This window comes from Calliopsis andreniformis, chromosome 4 (genome assembly GCF_051401765.1).
Source record: "Calliopsis andreniformis isolate RMS-2024a chromosome 4, iyCalAndr_principal, whole genome shotgun sequence".
In the NCBI taxonomy this organism is placed as follows: domain Eukaryota; kingdom Metazoa; phylum Arthropoda; class Insecta; order Hymenoptera; family Andrenidae; genus Calliopsis; species Calliopsis andreniformis.
The window spans coordinates 13,589,048-13,606,420 of record NC_135065.1 but is presented as its reverse complement, the minus strand read 5'-3'; the positions used below and the strand labels follow the sequence as shown (position 1 = coordinate 13,606,420).

Below are 17,373 nucleotides of genomic sequence, written 5' to 3'. Positions count from 1 at the left end.
GGATCCATCTCTTACGATCTCTCTTCAGTTCGTCTGAGAAATTTTGTTTCTCTGGTCTTGGAAATCTTTCGACTGTCCCTTTTCCAATAGAAGGACTTTCCTCCTCTTACTCCATCTACGTCGTTGATCAAACCATAAACGCTCCTCTTGAAGGATCTACGACCCCAGGGAGGATCGATCAGGATGTAATTGTGAGGAATAGTCCTTTCGTGCTCCGCAAGGATAAGTGGATAAAGACGGAAGTTAGCGCCCCAACCCCTCACTCAGTCCGTTTTAATGGGAATTATCCTGCCATACAGGCTGCTGTTCCATTTTGATTTATCTGCGCAATTTATCTCCTCCCTCGGTTAAATGCAAAAGATACGAAGCATAGCTCGAGTCAAATTATGCCGTTGACTTCGTTCCTAGGCTTTGAGCAACTGCAAACTTCTCTGCTTTCCGATCGACGAACTGTTCACTTCCCTCGCTCGTAGTGATCCTACCGTACAGTGTTGTATCGTCGAGTTAACACTATGTTAACACATAGATCGTAAGGGTAATCGATACAGCCTAGCGACAAGACGTATAATCGACGTATAGGACAGACAGAGAAAAACGATTCTTCGCGACAGATTCGTTCTCCTTCCCGTCTCTCCACCTCTCTACCTTCTCCCTTTTCTCTTTGTTTAAGTATTAAGGATACCGTTGAATCGCATTGAATGGACGACGGAAAAAGGCGCCAGTCGTTTCCGTATCGCGTGGCAAGGCCGTAAATTCGCTCTGAAATGCCGCACAGAGGCTTGTACTATACGTTTTATGTTTGTCGTAATAAACGTTTACGGAATTCACCTTGCTTCCTCTTTTTACTCTCCCCGCCTTAACACCGAACTTCTTCTTCTCTCTTCAAAGGAAAAGAGAACCGAGGAGCAGGTGTTCGATTCGAAAAAATTTGACGGTAACGGATGCAACTCTCTCCTGACGATGATTGAACTCTACCAAGACACAGCCCCATCGGTTTCCCTCTCGGACACGCGAGAGGAATGAAAAAGATAGGAAAAGTTGCTTAAAGGAACACTCAGACTTCACTCTAAAAAGTGAACCAAAAATTCTATTAGGTAACCCAGAAAATTCTCACGCTTCTAAAGCGCAGGTAAGATTGCATGCATTCAAATAAAACTTTGTCTCTAGTTTAATTTGAAGGTGGGTCAAATTCTATTAATTAAAAAATGCCATATTTTCTAGTGGAACTCGTAAAAAGTCTAGAAGAAAATTGATATAGTACTTACGTTTTTATTTTCTCTTCTTCCAGTCTCACGAGTATTAAGAAAATCTCCTCGAAGTAGTCAGAAAATTGTGCCATGTAGGGATTACTATTTTCACAGCCGGAACTGCTCATGATATACCGTTGCTGGCGCAATCACCGAAGCTAGATCGATTATCTGGCGCGCGATAAATCGTAATTGTTCATAACGCATGATTGACGGCTAAATCGAATGAATGAGCGGTAGTTGTCAGGTAAAAGGCATTCTGATTACGGGAACCGCGGTACGATCTCGACTTTATTGCAGGCAATCGATTGTTTTTGATATACAATTGGGGAATTCGACGGCTCCTCGTTTAGGTATGGCCCGTGACTGAATCACAGTGTATATAATCATATTTATATTCAATAATTGTATTTACAGGTCGTATTATCGTTATATCGTTAACCGTGCCCGACGTGGTCGGTAACACTAACATAATCACAGCCAGTTCGCCTCGTGTGTGTATAATATCGATAAACAAGTAGGTACAACGATCGACTAAACTGCCAGGGGAACGTGGCCTCCTCTGTTCAGGACCTCCACTACTTCTTCAGAAAAATCTCACTTATCGAAATGGAATTTTTTATTCTTTAATTAAATAATAAATATTCTCGTTCAGACACTGAGGAACTCAAGTTTGAGATAATCGAAGTTTACTCTGAAAATAATTGCGTGCAATAGAAAATAGTAGGTAATTAAAAAACATCAATTTGAAATGAATTTTTTTTGGAATTTCGTGGACACCCTGAGCACAATTCGGCCCAATATTCTATCAAATATTTTCTACGTACATTCATAAACCTACTCTTATCGGTTGGCAGCATCCTTAATGCTTCGTCGCGATACAAGTTTTGGGACGAATCGCAGTGAAAATTCGGATTCCTTCGAGCTTCCAATTCGCGCTCGGACGAGACTCCCACAGTGTGGGAAATCTGGAAAATTTTTATATGGGAAAATAACCGATTTTCCCCGCTCACGATTCAAGATTCCTTTGACCCGTTCCTAAGACTCTTTCCCTTCGATTTTTCCGCCTGGGATCACGAGACCGCATCTGCCACAGAAATCCGTGTCGCGCCTTTGAAGTCTCGCAGAGGAATCCGAGGGAAAGTGATTCCTCGACAGCATTTCTCGACCCTTAAGCTTTAACCTTCGCCCTTGGGAAAACGGCAGATCTCTCCCTTCAACTTCTTTCCTGTTTTCTTCTCACTTAATACTTTGCGCGATAAGTCCCTCAACTGGGCAAGCTGCCTTCGACTATCTACTGAAAAATTTCGGTCAAGAGGTGAGCCTTGGAATAAGCGATTACTTTGCAAGGGTCCAATGGTGGTTCGAGAATTGCTGACGAGTCGAAAAGATATTCACAGCTTAAAGTGCGGCATAAATGGAAGAGTGCGGGGGCGGCTGTTCTTCTTCCACCAGCTGGGGAACAAAGACGCGCACGATTAGAGGGTTCGGAAAAGGTACTAAGGTTTTGATAAAAATTCCAGACGCGCTCGCGCTCCTCTACACGCGAACGCCTCGCGCACCGTTTATGGCAGTCTTGGCAATTCCCTTCGCGCGTTTACATTTATTAAATTCCCTCCTTTCTCTCTCCTCTATCGTTAAGCTTAATCCCCATCAACGATATATGGAGTACGGTATTATTTCATCGTTAAGAACCCTGGGACGAGCTAGAAATGAAATTGAACTCTACTATGGTAGAAAAAGAATAATCTCGAGATCTAGAATATAGCTGGAAGAGTCTATAGTCCGTACACGAGGTAAAGCAACTAAAAACAAAGCGACCTGAAATTCATCCGTCACAGAAGAAAATTGATTCGCAAGGGATCGACCTAGAAGCGCAAAGTCCATGGCGATATAAATTGCACACGATACGATTCTTTTCGAAGCTGGAAATCGAAATCAGGTCGACTGTAAACGCGGCGATGTCTTCGACAACAAACGCACTCGGGCGCACGAGCACCTACCTTAACGCGACAACGCATTGCACCGTGCAATCATTCTTGGAGACGCGGACAATAAATGCAGACTCGAACTGGATCGAGCTACGCAATTCCTCGGCTCTCGAGAGGGATGGGGGATGAAGGTGGCGGGGTGCCCTTCTCAAGGAGTTCGGCAGGCTTAAAGACCGAACGAAGGTACTTACGCTACTCCTTTTCCTCTTTACTCGATAGTTAATAGCGAAGAATGACTCGAAACACCCTTATCGATTAACATCTCTAGGGGGCTGCGTGCAGAAGGGGCTTGAAAACGGGGGAGATTTTTTTTACCGCTGAATTGAAGTTTTTGGGAAGTCTTTGATTATTCTGGAGACTTTCGTAGAGGACTTTGATTAGCTAGCTGGGCCTAATTTCATGGAAGTCTGCTAGGGATTCCTTTCTGCACGCAGATTAAAACAACGATCTAACAATACCTTATCAATCAATGGATTTGTCGCTTACAGTTACACGATTGTACACACATCGTCTGCTCGACGGTCATCAATATACAGTACCCACACGATTCGACCACGAAGTCAGCCATTCAGCAAGTACCATTTCTCTAATTTATCCCTAGACTTTCTTCAACGAGAATCCTACATGGCACGAGAAGTGTCTCAATCCTTTCACTTTCTCTCGCCTTTTGATCTACGAAGTTCGAGAATTCTATATTCCGAACACGAAATACTCGAATACACGGAAGAGTCCTCCTCAAGAGATTTATGGTACAGAGGCGTCCATTGCTTCCTGGATACAGGACCAACTTCACCGTGAGACAATTCTTCTAATTTTACAAACGTGCTAGTCTCGCCGTCGTAAATATCCCAAGGAATTCTGTCGATTCCTCTCCAGTGATCGAACACCCTTGCCAGGGTTTGATTAACAGCGATTCTTGGCGAGGCAGGACGACCAAGGGTAGTCGAAAGGGATTTTCAATCCCTCTTGTCGATACATTCGAGCGAAGCCCGATTAAACCGAGCGTACTTTGCCAGCTGCTTTCTTTGGCCATGTTCCGAGGGTATCTCTAGTAATCTCTTTCGTCTGTCTTTCTATTAAGCGCGTTTCGTCTTCACGCTCCTCGTTTGATCGATCGGCTGATTTTGCCGACAACTTTCAATGATCAGGAAAACGTTAGTTTGTCGGGCTTCGAACGGAGAGAGGATTCCATGGCAGCTCCTGTGGGACAGACGATGATCTTCCCAAATATTTCTCATTTTTATTTCTCGTGTCCATAATTCAGTCCACTTTGGAGGAGTCCTTCATCACATTACTAGAATAACATATACCTCGATCAGATTAGAATAAACGATTTTCAATTCCTTCAAAAATTTGTCTCTTCTTTAAATTGGCAGTTTCAGAAACGTGTCAGAAGTCTTCGACAATGGGTCAAGCAGTCTCCACTTATCCCATAGATGCTCAGGTTTTCACCATTCAGTTTTAGTCTTCGTTCAACCAAGTCCCACGTAAGCCAGAGTCCAAGAGGACTCCGCCACTCGTCGCAAGGATTCCCATTCCGTCGAGACATCGTGGAGCATCTACTCGAAAACGCTCTCGGCGGCCTCCTGGATCTTGACGATGAGGAAGGACCGCCTGCAGAGCTTGACGAGCAGCTCGATCCTCTGTCAGGAGGGCTTTCTGAGTTGCGGCAGAGCGATCAGGTAGATGTTCCCCAGGATCGCGCCGACCGCTAACAGCATCACGCTGATGGCTGACAGCAGGCGCACGAACCTAACGAATCTCCTTCCTCTGGCGTCCTTCTTGCTCTGGTTGGGGAACACTGCCAGGCCCAGCAGAGGCCCTGCCAGGGCTCCTGCCACGTGCGCGGCCCAGCCCACTCTACCGCAGCCAAGCAGAGCTGGAATTGGCAGCGAGGCGACGTCGGCGCTGGCCAAGAGCAATACGGCGCCCAGACGCCAGCCGGCGTAGCGGAGCTCCCCATGACACTGCAATTGACAACACGTCAACATGTCAACACGTGTAGGACGGGTCGCAAGATCTGAGGATGCGCTAGGATGCAGAGGAAGAAAGATATTTGCCGGTTCTTTGAAGGGTTCAGTAGACACCATTGGACGCGAAGATGGAAGGGTGAATCTACTGTGCATTGCTGGAAGAACATCGCAGAACTCGGTGAAAAAATCACAGATCGCTCCTTAACACTCCTTAACTTGTCAAGTCCCTGACAGTCGATTGAAGTTAGAAAACATTCGAGGAAGAACCACCCTCTCTTTCTCGGCCGGTCATGGAGTCAAGAATTTTTTTCGAACAATTTCAACTCAGGGGTGACAAAGTCGAGGCTTTTTACTTTAGAATGAGACCAGGCTCACCTGCCTGCGATTTTTTTTCGCGGAGTTACAGGAGCTCAAAGATTGACTACTTTTTCGGGCTCTGGATCACTGCTTGATTCCGAGACCGGAGGCTCACTTTTCATTCAGAGCACGATATCTCGGCGAAAAAAAATCGCAGAACACTGGCCGGGGTCTCGTTCGAAAGGGGAGGGTTCACATTTTAACCTCCATGAAGAGAAAGGCCCGAAAAAAATTTATCAAGTTCCTGACAGACAACTGAAGTTGGGAAACTTTCGGCGAAAAACCATCCTCTTTTTCTCGGCGGGACGTGAAGTCAAGAAATTTTTTCGAACAAGTTCAATTCAGGGGCGTCAAAGTAGAGGCTTTGCCCCTTAGAGTGAGACCAGGCTGACCTCGCTGCGATTTTTTTTGGTGGAGTTGCAGAAACTCAAAGATTGACTACTTTTTCGGGTTCTGCAGCAGGGGGTGATTCCGAAGCTAGAGGCTCACTTTTCATATAGAGCGCGATATCTCGGCGAGAAGAAATCGCAGAGAGCTCGCCGATGTCTCGTTTGAAAAGGCAGGATTCACACTTCAACCTCCATGAAGAGAAAGTCCCGAAAAAAATTTGTCAAGTTCCTGACAGACGACTGAAGACGGAATACTTTGAGTAAAAAACCACCCACCATTTCTCGGCGGGACGTGAAGTGAAGAAATTTTTTCGAACAAGTTTAACTCAGGGGCGTCAAGGTAGAGGCTTTGCCCTTTAGAATGAGACTAAGCTCACTTTCCTGCGATTTTTTTTGAGGGAGCAACAGCAGTTCAAAGATTGACTACTTTTTGGGGTTCTGGAGCAGTGAGTGATTCCGAGGCTAGAGGCTCACTTTTTATTCAGAGCGGAATATCTCGGCAAAAAAAAATCGCAGAGAGCTCGCCGAGGTCTCGTTCGAAATGGGAGGGTTCGTGCTTCAATTTCCCCCCAGAAATGAACCCAAAAAAAATTTATTAATTTCCTGACAGACGGCTAAATTTGGGACACTTTTGAGGAAGAACCACCCTCTCGTTTTCGGCCGGTCATGGAGTCAAGAATTTTTTTCGAAGAAGTTCAACTCAGGATTGTCAAAGAAGAGGCTTTGCACTTTAGAATGAGACTAAGCTCACTGCCGTATGATTTTTCTTCGCAATGTTACAGCAGCCCTAATATCGACAACTTTTTGGTCCGAAATTGGTGATCTTTAACTTTGCTGCGAAGTATTAGAATTAATACTCATAAAATTCTACTGTTTTAATAGACAGTATGGCCTTTGAATATCTTTGATAGGCGAAATATGACTCCTGCCACGAAGTGTTTGGACACCAAGACTATATGTCCTTCCAGCAACGCACAGTAAGTAATAGTAATTTTTCCAGTTGAATTGGTTAAGGTATTATGTTACTGGAGAAGGTCCTTCAAGTCATGCAAACTTAAATCGCGAGGGAATAATTCGATACTAAAATGTGCCTGTATCGAATACAGTGTGTAATTGCGCAATTACTTAACCCAAAGAGGGGAGGTCTGTTCACATGCAGGATGGTCTATTTGCGAAGGGAAGTCCTCGAACCGGTTCGAATTCGAGCTACTAAACCGAACGTTTCAGTTTATCGATCGACAAGCGAATCTCGAAGTCATTCGGAAGCAAATTCCCGCTCGAAAAACGATCATTCTGTGCTATGAATTCCCATCGCGAGTGTGCCAATTCCCAGACAACAAGAAACGCCTAAGCCAGCCCCGAAAGGATCCAGTCCCTGCAATCGTAACTTCACGGCGGGAAATATCGAGAAACAATCGGTGGAAAGCCGAAGCAGGTTCGAGAAGCCCACGGTTTTCTTTAATCCCCTGAAAGTTCGTAGTTTTTCAACCCTCCACCCCCGAGTTTCCCGAACGCTTCTATTTTCGCGGTCGTTTTCGTCGATACCCATTCGCGACGCGGGTATTATGCGATTTAATGAGATTTAACTGAGGACGAGGGAGAGGAAAGTTGCTCCAAGCTTGGTTTCACCTACTTTTTCCCTTCGGTGAAACGTCACAGGAAAAGTTCGAACCTGACGTCGATAAAGATCGACCGACTTTCGTTCGACTTACCAAGTAGAGATGCGCGAGATGGCTGGTGAGCAGGGCGTAAACACCTGCAGAGGCGCCCACCAGGAACAGGCTCGGTTGTAGCAGGGATGCACCCAGGGCCCCGCACACGCCACCCCCCAGGTAGATGGTCGCAACCCCTATTCGACCCTGCTCCACCTGCGGAGCACCCAGCTTTCTACATTCCATATCTTATTGGCTAATATATATCTCTGGCTGCTAGACAGAGAGTTACATACAACAGTGGCGGGAAAGGCAAAGTTAGGGAAGATTTTTATGTATCGTACCCTCGCGAGGAAACTGTCGTAGAAAAAAAGAATCATATTCTTAAGAATAATAGCATTTCGTGAAATATCTGATAGGTGAAATTCTGTCGAAAATATATCACTCGGAATAAAATATGTTAATACCTTATTTACCCCTAATTAACCCCTTAGCATAGTAAGGTAAAGTTACTCAGATATTTCCTCTAATTTAGGCACGCCCCTAATTTATGCACAAAGTCAAGTGACACACCTCCCCGAGTCCCTCCCGAAATTTTTGTCTGAAATTCTGCTCTGGCAAACATTTTGCAGCGATTAAGGTACCCTCGTGTTTGGGGTTGAGCGGTCTTCGGTGGTCTTCCGGTCGATTCAACCCTTTCGGAGGGCTAGATCGATAGTCGAGCACCGAAAGAGCCACTTTACGGGAGCGGAAAAAGGGTGGCAATTAGTCTGATTAACTCACCTCGAGCGGGGTGGCCAGCACCAGCTGGATGACCACGTTCAGTGCAAGGTGAAGCGCGTTCGAGTGCAGGAGCATGTACGAGGCGAACCTCCATCCCTGGTCCCTCTGACGGGGGTCGTAGACGAGCCACCTGCGCAACGTCGCCTCGTCCCCCAGGCAGTGAACGGCTATCTATCGTCATCGAGAATGCGTTTCAGTGCTCTCGCTTTGCATCGAGCGAACGAATCCTCTACGAACGAATCGAGCCTTCGCTATAAATAAAGGAGCTCTTTTTTGGGGTTAGGGAGGACGCCTGGAAGTAGGTTAATGGGAGGGCAATCGCGATTTCTTTTGTGTGTGCTTCGAGGAGCGCCCTTAAAGAGAGCAGCATACTTTGAAAGGCTAAATTTTCAAGTTTTTTCTGCGGTAATTACTGAGTAAAATATGGACATTTTTTATGGTCATTAATAGTAATTTGGGGATCACTGTTTCAGTCTGCGCAAATGTTCAATCGAGACAATAGTACCGACACATGCATAATACTATTGTATTATACTATTGTATTATGCATGTAGTTTTTGCTGGAATTAGAATAGTAATTACTTTGAAAACGCGTAGAGAATTTTGGTCATTTATTATCCAAGGGGGAAAAAATCCAAACGCGTGCGTTATTGACGAACGAAAATCTAGGGAATAATTAATCCCGCTCCCGTATGAAAATATCTACCACGGCAGAATGGTAATTAATCAAAACTGCTCATTTAATGCCAGACAAAACCGCCGTCATTATCAGCCTTTAAATAACGAATGGTTTGAATACGGGCGCGCATTAATGCGAACGATAATTGACGACATATAGAATTGCGAGGGAAAGACGTGTCGCTGTGCGTTATCGCGAAAACTGCTTGCATAATTCGCTCATCTCTGATGGAAATGGAATGAACGCGAATAATAATGTATTTTAATTGGATGAGCGGAAATAAATGATTAGAAGCGATGTAAAAGCAGAATTTCTTCAAAGAAAAATAAGTTTCGAACCTCTGAGAGAACTCAAAACGTAACATTTTAAAGGTCCCAAAGGGAAAGAAACATTGATTTTAATTTTTCTGCTCGCTTCGCGCGTTTCACCCGCGGAAAAATCGATCAAGGAAAATTCACAAAGATCCCATGTGAGGACCAGCTAGTCCTGTTTCTCCCAAATCCATCTGTCAAACACGAAATTCGGCCACTTCGACGATTCGAATTTTCCTGCCGCAATTTTCCAGCCACGTATTTACCCAACAGTTTGTCCGAAAGTTACGAGGGAGGAGGGGGACGTGTATGGGGCCACAAATCGCGCAGGTTCTCGTATCCTCTGCCGAGCAATCTTTTTCTGATATCCTCTTTTTACGTTTCGCGATGTTCGCGCCCCGACCGCGACGTCTTTCTCAGTAAATCATCCACCGCCACGGATACACGTCGCTTTTGGGCCACGTGGGGGCGGTGGCTTTCATGGCCATCCATTTTTACGTCACTGCTTTTACGAGCCTTGCGAGGGTTTCAGTCTCTCTCCGCTCGCGGTTAATGCGCTTTTATGTTTGCCATCTTGGAGAACGTCGGGATCCTCGAAAATTCAGGCCACGGTTGGCAATAAAGAATTTTCATATTGCACCCGCGCCACGCCACCCACACCCCCTTTTGTTTCTTATCCCCCTTCCATTGGAGATGGAGCGGCACTCGCGAAACCAGTGGCCTGATTCCTCTTATCGATCTTTGATTTATCTCTCTCCATTCATCAGTGGAGGATTTCCCCTTTAAATCGCACCTAAACACCCTAAACTATTTTACGGTCCTGCGACGGAGAAGATCAGAAACTTCAAGGGCTGATTCTACAGACTAAAAGAAAAATCAATAGAGATCAAATTGTGAGGCTCTACTTCAGAGGTATTAATTTGCTAAAGACATTTGATGTGCCCTTAACATGTGTCTGACTAGTCTCATTCTACTGACAGCGCTTAGCCTTACATGATTAACGCGCGGCAGTAGAATAAGTCCATAGTCAGACACATGTGAATCTCATTTTTCACTCATCAAACTGTATTTTAAACAACTATTTTGGGGCGTACAACATGCATTAATATCTTTCAAACAGTTAAGCGTAGATATTAAGTGAAGATATTAAGCGATAACTCTTAGAATAGCCCCATTGTCAATCGAATCTCGCGAACGAATGACGCGTTTCGGTGGTACTAAACGAGTTTTTCAATTATTTTGCCGGTCGGTGACGAGCAATGAAATTATCCATAAAACGAATATCCCTGGCAATCGTGGGCGAACGAGGAATAAATTTCTCGCGTGAGGAGGATCGACAGGAGGAATGTCAAAACATCGACGGGGCATCAATTTTTTCCATACTGCCGCCAATTGTTGTCGATGCAAATAGTTGTCAGCGGGACACCTGTCGGCTCTGGACAATTCTCCTCTTCTCGCGTCTATCGTGCGTCGCTCGAACCCTGTTTACGTCGTGCTGGGTTGTAGACGATAAGTCGTAGACGTTAACCTAGGTGTTCACGGATTCATCTCTCATAGAGGATTTGAAATTGAAAAAGTAAATCAACATTGTTAAAAAAGTAAGGGTGCAAATAATTCACTGTCATCTATTGCACAAGTGGAACCGTGGCATAACGTATACAGTAGAACGAGACATATAGGGCCAGACAGATTCCAGCTACGAATAACGGCATTGCTTAGAGTACAGTAGAGTCGGTTTCCATTAAAGAATAGAACACTTCTATCGCGTCTAGAGGCCGTATCATCCAAGATTTCTCGGCGAGGTATTTCGAAATAATTCCCAGTAAATGAGAAAAGATGAACGACACGGTGCGATCATTATAAGGGGGTGGTAGAGGGTCGAAGCAAGAGGGCCGTCTACGTGGTCGCGGCATCGTCACGGCGTATCTCGACGTTTCATTAGCTCCGGGAACGTTCATTGTCGTTTTACTATCCTCGTTACATTTTCCCGCAATTTTAAGTTCAGCCATTCTAGATTGGACGCATTCTTCGGTGGCGCGGCCGAGTCATAACGATCCCCAGAACTTCGAAGCAATTATTATCGTCGACGGGGGTGACCTCGGGGGTTGAGTCCAACAATCCCCGAACGCGTTCATTCTCTTCTTGTTTCGAGCGCCAGGCGATAAATAGGTAATCGACTCTATCCCACGAACAGGATAGAAATAAGGCAAGTAGAGAGCCGAACGAAATCGAATACCGTTATCAGTGATACTAACACCGTAATCAGTGCCGATTCTCGGCAACTGGAGGGCACCAGAAACTTTCCTGATTTAGTAGCACGAATCCTCTAACGAGCCATATTTACGGTGTCGCCTTCGCTTACTGATTTATCGCGTTCGTTATCCTATCTCTCACGATATTACGGAAGAACAGGGGAACTCGAGCGATTATTGCAACCACGGAAGCCACGGGGAACGTCGACGTTTTGGTGAGAGACCACGTAACCGGATATCGTCGTTTCCGCTATCTCAGCGTTTCATTAAACCCCCTGGAAAAGCATTATCATTCGTTTCATCGCGCGAAACTGGACCGGGAGTACAGACGCCGATTAGATTTCCCCCTTTTCGACGATCGTCTGCGCGAGCATGGAAAGGAAAGAGTGGTTAAAGCTACCGAACTTGCGAGAAAGGAATCGCCGCTATGGTCCATCCGCTTGGGGGTTCATTCTACTCTCTTAAAATAAAGTTGGTGGTAAAAACGGAATAGTAGATCGAGGGACTTAAAAGAATGCAGCTTGCAAATTTGACAAATTTCAAACTTAGGAGTATCCTCGAATTTTATACTTTGACAGTTTGACGATTCTTTCTAAATCCAGATCCACCCTCGATTAGGCTTTCGAACGCTAATTACTTCCACCGTTTTATCTGAAATGTTAGTCGATTATTACACTCCCGAACTATCAGAAATTCGATTCGGAATCCGCAGCGACTCCTCAACTCCGTAATCGTCTGGTGTTCCCCGCCCAATCTCGCCGTTTCATTAACTCCTAGCCAGCGTTAACATCTGCTTTATTGCGCGAGATCGCGGGAAAGAAGGGTGCATTTAACTTCGCGGCTTTAACTTCGCGCGTTTTATCCAGCACGCTCGCTGCTCGTGCCGACGAGTTTCCGGAAGCGCTCGAATAAGCTCTCTGGAATTATTATCGAGCGGCTGGAGGATCTACGAGGCGAGGGATGTCTCCTCCCTTTTTCCCTCTTTTTCCCTCTTTTTCCCTCTTTTTCCCCCGCGCTTTTTTCGACTTCTCCCGGAGCACGAGTTTCTTGAAATACCGGTGCGATGTTCGTTCGTGAACTCGTGCGAATAATTGAGAGAGATTCCCATCGGCCTTTCCATCCCTTCCCCGCTCAGTCCCTCTCGCGACGCATTAACTCGACTAATGGGAAATCTTTCGAGGTCGGACGAGTCGAGCTTGATCTCGCGTCTTCCGGAAATGTATACATTTTTCGATATTTCGAATTTACTTTATGTGCGACGATGAATGGGATCGATCCAAATGGAGGGATTTTTTGTTCCTTTTAGAGAGTTGGATCATGTTCGTAGAAAGGAGAGAAAAAAGGTCTTCTCGGTTTCGTGAGCTCAGGGAAATGTGAAGTAGCAATATGTTTCTATTTGGATTTTCAATTAATTAAACACTCCCTAAACCCTCGTTCTGTCGCTCCAAGGAGACATAAAAGCAAGCAAGAGACAAAAATTTGATCAAATACTGTATAAAAGAAAATACTATGTTACGCGAAGTAGAATATCCCGTATATGGTCAGACAAGCTACCAAATCCCCTTAACTCCATAAAAAGCGTTGCTTGCAAGGTCTTACCTCGACAATGCTGATGCAGATCATAAGGTAGGGCGGTCGTATCCGGAAGTTAGGCTTCCTGGGCGGCAGCGGATGCCTGGGTGTCGGTCTAGGCGTGACCTCGTCATCCTTTGTCTTCTTGTAGGAGGACGTGGCGATGATCGGCGATTCCGGGGAATAGGGCGAGCCAGGACCAGAGTAAGTCGTGTCCGTGCAGTCTGACGAGATGGTCGAGAGTGTCGGAGAGTTCTCCAGGAGCGCTGCCTCGACGTCCATCTTGGCCTACCTGCAAAAAACAACGGGCCTCGTTAGCTTCGAGTCTCAAGTGACCCTACTTTGCATAATTCCCACATTAACGATTATTATTCGAGGGTCGTGCGATTATGAAATGATTCGTCGGTGTTCGAGCGTGCTTCAGCGATCTGAAAGCTTCGACGACCTATTCGTCGCGATAATGGGGCACGTTTGACTTCGATTGCTTCGCAAAAGGGACTTTGTCTACTGTCGAGGTACATACAGGAAAGAAGTATTAAGATTATTCTATAATGAGGAAGACTTTCTGAGGAGGATTCAAGAGTTGATAGGTGGAAAGGAGGTTCCAACCTTGAGCTTCCCAGGTCAAAGTTTCCTGACCTCCACCGTTTCGAGTTAGATGCCCTCCTGTTACGAAAAGCTCCGAAAATTTAAATTCTCTGCAATATTGAAATCCAAGAATGAATTCCACAGAAGAGAAATTCTATAGAAGCTAAATTTTTAGAAGCCTAATTTCGTATAACCAGTGATGGCGATGAACCAAAGGCATGCTTTTTCGGAATTTCCCACCTCCTCCTTGCAGAAATTACGCAAAAATGCCAGGTGGGAAAAAAGGGGCGACGAGAGGAGAAGAACGAGTGAATGTAGAGGACGTAATCTTCGGCGAAAAGGGAGGAACGGGAAGCTCAGTAAGAAACGTTTCGTTTCGGGCGAGAAAAAGAGGAGAATCGACGTTCACGGCTAACGGAGTGGAATATTAATTAAACGGTCCTCTTTCGCCGTTGAAACGAACGATTAAAAAGGAAGCAGAAAGTAGGCAGGGCCAAGGCGGAGGGGGACGAACGCGAAGAAGGGGAGCAGAAGCAATGGAACGGAATCCATAATTAGCGCGAAGAGCTTTCGCCGGGCTGTTACACACGTATGGCTCCCTAAACTCACTTTGCCCGCACTTTACTGCCCGCCAACGGCTAGGCATTAATTTGCATGCGGTTTAAAGTACACGCTGGCTGCAGCGACGCGCGCTAAACACGACCATTCCCGTCCGAACAGTCGCCTTCAATAAATCGGCGAATTCTTGACAAACCCGACCGTGAATAGGCACGAAGCATTCTGCAACGTTGCACTTTCGCCAGAGAATCGCTTCTTCGTCAATTATCTGCTTTTCTACAAAGTGGTTATTAATGGGTCAAGCTTGTGTATAGGGTAGATGGGTGGGTTGCTTGATAGTGCCTCGAATAATGAAATATTTATTTGGAACATCTTAAATCTTTTCCAACTCCCACAAGCTGAAGAATGCCTGGCGACCGAGGACACAGAATATTTTCAATCTTCAAGCCCCCCAGAGGTCCCCCAGAGGTCCCCCAGAGGTACCCAGAGCAGTCTTTAATCCAAACACGAAGCGAGCACATTCATTTATTTGCGGTCTGAAGCAGAGAGATGCAGTTGTCCACAGCGTGCAGAGGACACAGGTTCACGAAGCAAATGACCGAGAGAGGGAAGACTGGGATCGCGGAGGGAAAGGGGTAGCGTTGGTAGCAGAGGGAAGACCTGTAGGAACGGCAGGTGGAGGGATGAGGAGAAGTTTCGGCTGGGGTCAATCCTGGTGACCCCTTTGTCCGTTCCAGGGGCGGTCTTTGTTCAGCGGCGGTGTTTTCGGGCCACCATAGAATTTGCCTGTGAATTATTGGGGCTCGTCGAGTTCGGAAACGGGTCTCCATGCTGCCACGAAACCGAGGACACCCACGATACCAGGCGATTTCGTTCGCCCACCGCCTCGTTCGTCCTCTATATCTCCGACTCGATGTCGTAAAATCGATTTCGAGGAGGAAATCTCGAAACCAGCCACCGAGGCTTCCTCTTGGTTCGTCCTCCGATAAATCGAGAAATATGGACCACCGAGATATTCAAACTTTTCGCATGCTACACGGAGGGGAGTCGCTGAAATTCAGGAGAGAGATGCTACTCTTGAGGAAATTAATTAGAGTATAAAGAAATACTGCGTTCACTACGTGAGCTTCAACTATGATTCAATGGTAATCTAGCTCAGCCACTAAAATTCGAACTACCTATAAGCACGATAAGTGATTCAGATGACAATAAAGATATTTCAGAGTGCTCTTGTTACGAGTTTCATAAATTGAACGAAAATGTTACGAGAGATGTCACGTCTAAAAAGACCAGCCGAATTTCAATCATAGCAGAGCTACGATATTTGCCCTCTCCATGATCCAGAGAGGCTGGTTTCCAGTCCTGAGAGAACAATAATCCCACGAAATCGATGCTGCAGAGGTTTCGAAGCCGCGAAACGATCATCGGCGACCACTTGAAACGCGGAAACGGAAGCGGTCCGATGCACCTTCGACCGCAGGCGAATCAATGTTTCTCTCGTAAGCCTGCGTTTTCCACGGATGCGAGTCGACACCGCGTTTGATGTTCATTATTGTAACGGCTGCCTGTCCCGTTCGAATGATAAACGATCGGTCAGTGGTCGAGCACCATTCTTCACCGACCAAAACGAGCAAGTGAATTTCCCAGGCCAACAGAGAGGGAATTGCTTCTCCCTTCTTTCCGTTTTAATCGCGCGTCTCTCATCTCGTTTGGAGGGTGGCTTTTTTAAAATTCAGTATCTCTGAATTTTAATTTATCATTATGACTGGCCACGCACATGCTCACCTCTCGTTTTTCAATTTTTCGTTTCGAGCTTTCTGCTAATGTTGCTCTATTCGTGGATAATGTATCGTGGAGAGACACGGTGAAACTGGAACTACTTTTATGAAATACATTTATAAAAAGCGAAGACTTGCTTAGTTTTATCCGCGAAAATATACAGGATGTTGAACAACAGAGTGTACCACGAAATTGAAAGGAGAGATACTACAGGGCAAAATAAGACGAAAATAAAGAATGACGAAATTGAGTGCGAGGTATGAATTCTTCAAGCATGTCCGTGTCTGACTGGACTCTTTCTACTTCCACCTACTCTAATTTCGTTCACTAAAAATACCTAGAAAATAACGAATCTTTGCCAACTCTAGAATTATTCATCTACTAATTTCTTGGGGTTCCACGGATTGGGAAAGTTCTCAACGTGCCCACATCTGAACGCAAGATCGAAAGGGCGAGGGCAGGGATACGGGGTCAACGCGAGTCGACGAGGAAAGTTCGATGCACGGACGGCGGCTGCTCGCTGGCCCGCAGCTTAATGAAGCATTGACGTGTCCAGCAAAAGCGTGTACCTGTCCGCGCGTAATTAACGTAACGGCCGTCTGGCCGCCGCCCACGCAAATCAAACGTACGAGGAGCGGCGTAATTAAGGCCTCTCCCAGCCTGCGCGAAGAACAATGCGAGCTGCGCCCTGCATACATCACGCGCCAATGACCGCGAGACTGCTTCATGACGAGTGTCATCGACCGATTCGTCTCGCTTCTTAATCTCAAGACTGGCACGAGTGCCTCTTCGCGCGATCAACATTTCTATGGCATAATCAGGTGAGATCATTGCAACCGACTCAAAAATAATAACATGCAATTTTTCATCTCCACAATAATAACTTAATAACTTAAGTAACTTTATTTCGGGAAATCAAAACGGAACGAAAATTACAGAGAAAATGTTCCACGTTCAAAGAGCGTTCGAAGAATAAGAAGTGCAGCACGAGGTAGCGCGAGAAACGGTCCATGTTGCTTTTCAAAATACGAAGGTGAAGACGCGACCCTCGCAACTCGAAGGGAAAACTCGATAAGAAAATCTTCTCTGTTTTCGCTCCCAGAGGAAGTTAGATTCTCTTTGAGAAGGGATCGATAGGAAAAGTGGGGCTATAAATATGTAGGCGTGCACAACAAGCCTCGCAAGTTATCGCCATGCTTGGCGAATTTCCAAAAACTACCCCCTACCCTCTCAAGGATGAGA

At 45.8% G+C, this 17,373-nt stretch overlaps 1 protein-coding gene across 2 annotated transcripts in view; it reads right to left on the bottom strand.

Annotated features, from left to right (window-relative positions):
- The window catches only part of Hen1 (Hen1 methyltransferase), a 137,377-nt gene that overhangs the window by 43,173 nt on the left and 76,831 nt on the right, over nt 1-17,373 (bottom strand). For both annotated transcript variants that reach the window (XM_076375889.1, XM_076375890.1), the window contains exon 2: nt 13,234-13,498. In XM_076375889.1, coding sequence (XP_076232004.1) covers nt 13,234-13,488 — 255 coding nt within the window. In that variant the 5' untranslated portion in view covers nt 13,489-13,498. The remainder of the gene's footprint in view (nt 1-13,233; nt 13,499-17,373) is intronic.